The sequence below is a fragment of the Penaeus vannamei genome, chromosome 8 (genome assembly GCF_042767895.1).
Source record: "Penaeus vannamei isolate JL-2024 chromosome 8, ASM4276789v1, whole genome shotgun sequence".
NCBI lineage: Eukaryota > Metazoa > Arthropoda > Malacostraca > Decapoda > Penaeidae > Penaeus > Penaeus vannamei.
Window position 1 is genome coordinate 42,170,416 of NC_091556.1, and position 2,619 is coordinate 42,173,034.

The following is a 2,619-nucleotide window of genomic DNA, read 5'->3' on the forward strand; positions in this document are numbered from 1 at the left end:
CGCTCACCGCTGCGGGCAGCTCCCCCAGGGCGACTAGCGGCTCTCTCCGGCGGTCCGTCTCGATACAACAAAAATATCTAAACGTTTTTGTGTCTCGGTTTCTTGGAAGTAAAGTCCCCCCCCCCCCCCACTTTGTCTGCGACCTCCTTCGAAGGTTGTTTTTCTTCTTCTTCTTCTTCTTTATTTATTTTATTTATTTTCTTTTTTTTTCTTTCTTTATTTCTTTTTTCTTTTTTTCTTTCTTTTTCTTTCTTTCTTTTTGTTTTTTCTTTCTTTCTTTCTTTTTCTTTTATTCTTTCTTTCTTTCTTTCTTTTTCTTTTTCTTTTTTCTTTCTTTCTTTTTCTTTTTTTCTTTCTTTCTCTCTTTTTCTCTCTTTTTTCTTCTTTTTTCTTTCTTTTTTTCCTTTCTTTTTCTTTCTTTTTCTTTTTTCTTTCTTTCTTTCTTTCTTTTCATTTTTCTCTTTTTTTTCTTATTTCTTTCTTTTTCTTTTTTTTCCTGTTTTCGGTAATCTCTTATTGGCTCCTTTCTGCGCTTTCCTTTTCTTTATGTATTAGTTTTATTCTTTTCTTCTTTTTCTTCTTCTTACTCCTCTTTGTCATCGTCAGCCTATAACTCTTTTTTGTGGTATTTCCTATCTTTTTTATTTTATTTTTTTCATATTCTTCTTCTTCCTCTTCTTCTCCCTCCTCTTCCACCTGCTTTACCACCACTACTATTACCACTACCATCCTCTCTTCCTCTCCTTCTTCAGGACCATTACTACCATATTCACCACCACCACCTTAGTCATCACCACCACCATGGTCATCACCACTAGCATAGTTATCACTATCATAGTCACCATCACCACTACCACTATAGTCATCACCACCATCACCACCACAGTCATCACCACCACCATAGTCATCTACTCATCACCACCATAGTCATCCCCACACCCCCGTAACCCCCCCTAAAGCAACACCATGACCTCCTCCCCCGTGCCTTGGTTGCCTCCACCACCATACTCATCACCACCATCATAGTCACCACCACCACCATAGTCATCACCACCATCACAGTCACCACCACCACCATACTCATCACCACCATCATAGTCATCACCATCATAGTCATCACCACCACCATAGTCACCACCATCATAGTCATCACCACCACCATACACATTACCACCACCATACACATTACCACCACCATACACATTACCACCACCATACACATTACCACCACCATACACATTACCACCACCACACTCATCAACACCCCCACCATACTCATCCCCACCCCACCACCCCAACCCTAACCCCCCCTCAAGCAACAACACCATGACCTCCCCCCCCCCCCCCCCCCGTGCCTTGGTTGCCCCGCCGATCCCCAGCGGAACCCCGACCTTCCGACAGCTTGGCAGAAAGACCTTTTTCACAATTTGTCAGCTGATGCCGTGAGACAGTCTTCGGTCTGTTTGGCCCGGGTGACCTGTTCTCTTTCTCTCTTTCTCTTTCTTTCTCTTTCTTTTTCTTTCTTTCTTTGGCTCATTGTCTATCTGTATTTCTTTCTTTCATTCTCTTTCTGGCTCTGTTTCTTTCTTTCATTTTCTCTCTCTATCTCTTTCTTTCGTTCTCTCTCTATATATCTGATTCTCTCTTTCTTTCTTTCTTTCTCTTTCTTTCTTTTTATCTTTCTCCCTCTCTCTCTCTCTCTCTCTCTCTCTCTCTCTCTCTCTCTCTCTCTCTCTCTCTCTCTCTCTCTCTCTCTCTCTCTCTCTCTCTCTCTCTCTCTTTCTCCGTGTTTTTTGTCCTTCTTTCTATGTATCTGTGGCTGTTTGTCTCTGAGAGAGAGAGAAAAAGAGAAAGAGAAAGACGAGAGAGAGAGAGAGAAGGAAAAGGAGACAGAAAGAAAAAAAGAAAAATAAATAAAGCAAGAGAAAAAGAGAGAGAGAGAGAGAGAAATCAAGAGTGTAGTTGAAAAAAACATCTTACGAATCCAGGAGCGTCTTCCCGTCCACACGTAAGTCTTTGATGGGACGTGATGGGGTCTTTGATGGGGTCTTTCGTGGGGTCTTTCGTGGGGTCTTTCGTGGGGTCTTTGATGGGACGTGATGGGGTCTTTCGTGGGGTCTTTGATGGGGTCTTTGATGGGGTCTTTCGTGGGGTCTTTCGTGGGGTCTTTGATGGGGTCTTTCGTGGGGTCTTTGATGGGGTCTTTCGTGGGGTCTTTGATGGGGTCTTTCGTGGGGTCTTCGATGGGGTCTTTCGTGGGGTCTTTGATGGGGTCTTTGATGGTCTTTGGCGGCGGTCTTTGCTGGTCTGTGATGGGGTCGTTTTTCATGGTTTATGATGGGGTCTTTTGTATAGCTTTTGATGGGGTCTTTTGTATAGCTTTTGATGGGGGACTTTTGTAGAAAATAACGGCAAGGGAGGAGTTTTTTATGGTAAAAAATAGTCTATCTGAGGCCTTTGAATCTTGAGTGGCAATCGATGGGGTCTTTTTTGGGGTCTTTTATGGGACTTAATGTGATCTGATGGGGTCTTGAATAGCCTTTATTTGGACTCTTTTATGGGAACTGATGGGGGTCCTTTTTTGGACGAGGGGGTCTTCTGGCGACAGATAATGGGGTC

General features: G+C 43.2%; 1 protein-coding gene across 1 annotated transcript; it reads right to left on the minus strand.

Annotated features, from left to right (window-relative positions):
• Window positions 1-953: 953 nt before the first annotated feature.
• Window positions 954-2,329, minus strand: LOC138862372 (uncharacterized). The gene is made up of 2 exons (XM_070124111.1): window positions 2,009-2,329; window positions 954-1,079 (listed from the first exon to the last, which is right to left on the minus strand). The coding sequence occupies exons 1-2, from the start codon at window positions 2,327-2,329 to the stop codon at window positions 954-956; spliced, it is 447 nt and encodes a 148-aa protein (XP_069980212.1).
• Between the last annotated feature and the right edge of the window lie 290 nt (window positions 2,330-2,619).

Coding starts and splice junctions, on each gene's coding strand:
- LOC138862372 (XM_070124111.1), bottom strand. CDS start 2,329: ATGAAAAACGACCCCATCACAGACCAGCAAAGACCGCCGCCAAAGACC. Junction 1,080..2,008: donor ACGTCCCATCAAAGACTTAC/GTGTGGACGGGA, acceptor GGTGGTGATGAG/TATGGTGGTGGTGGTGACTG.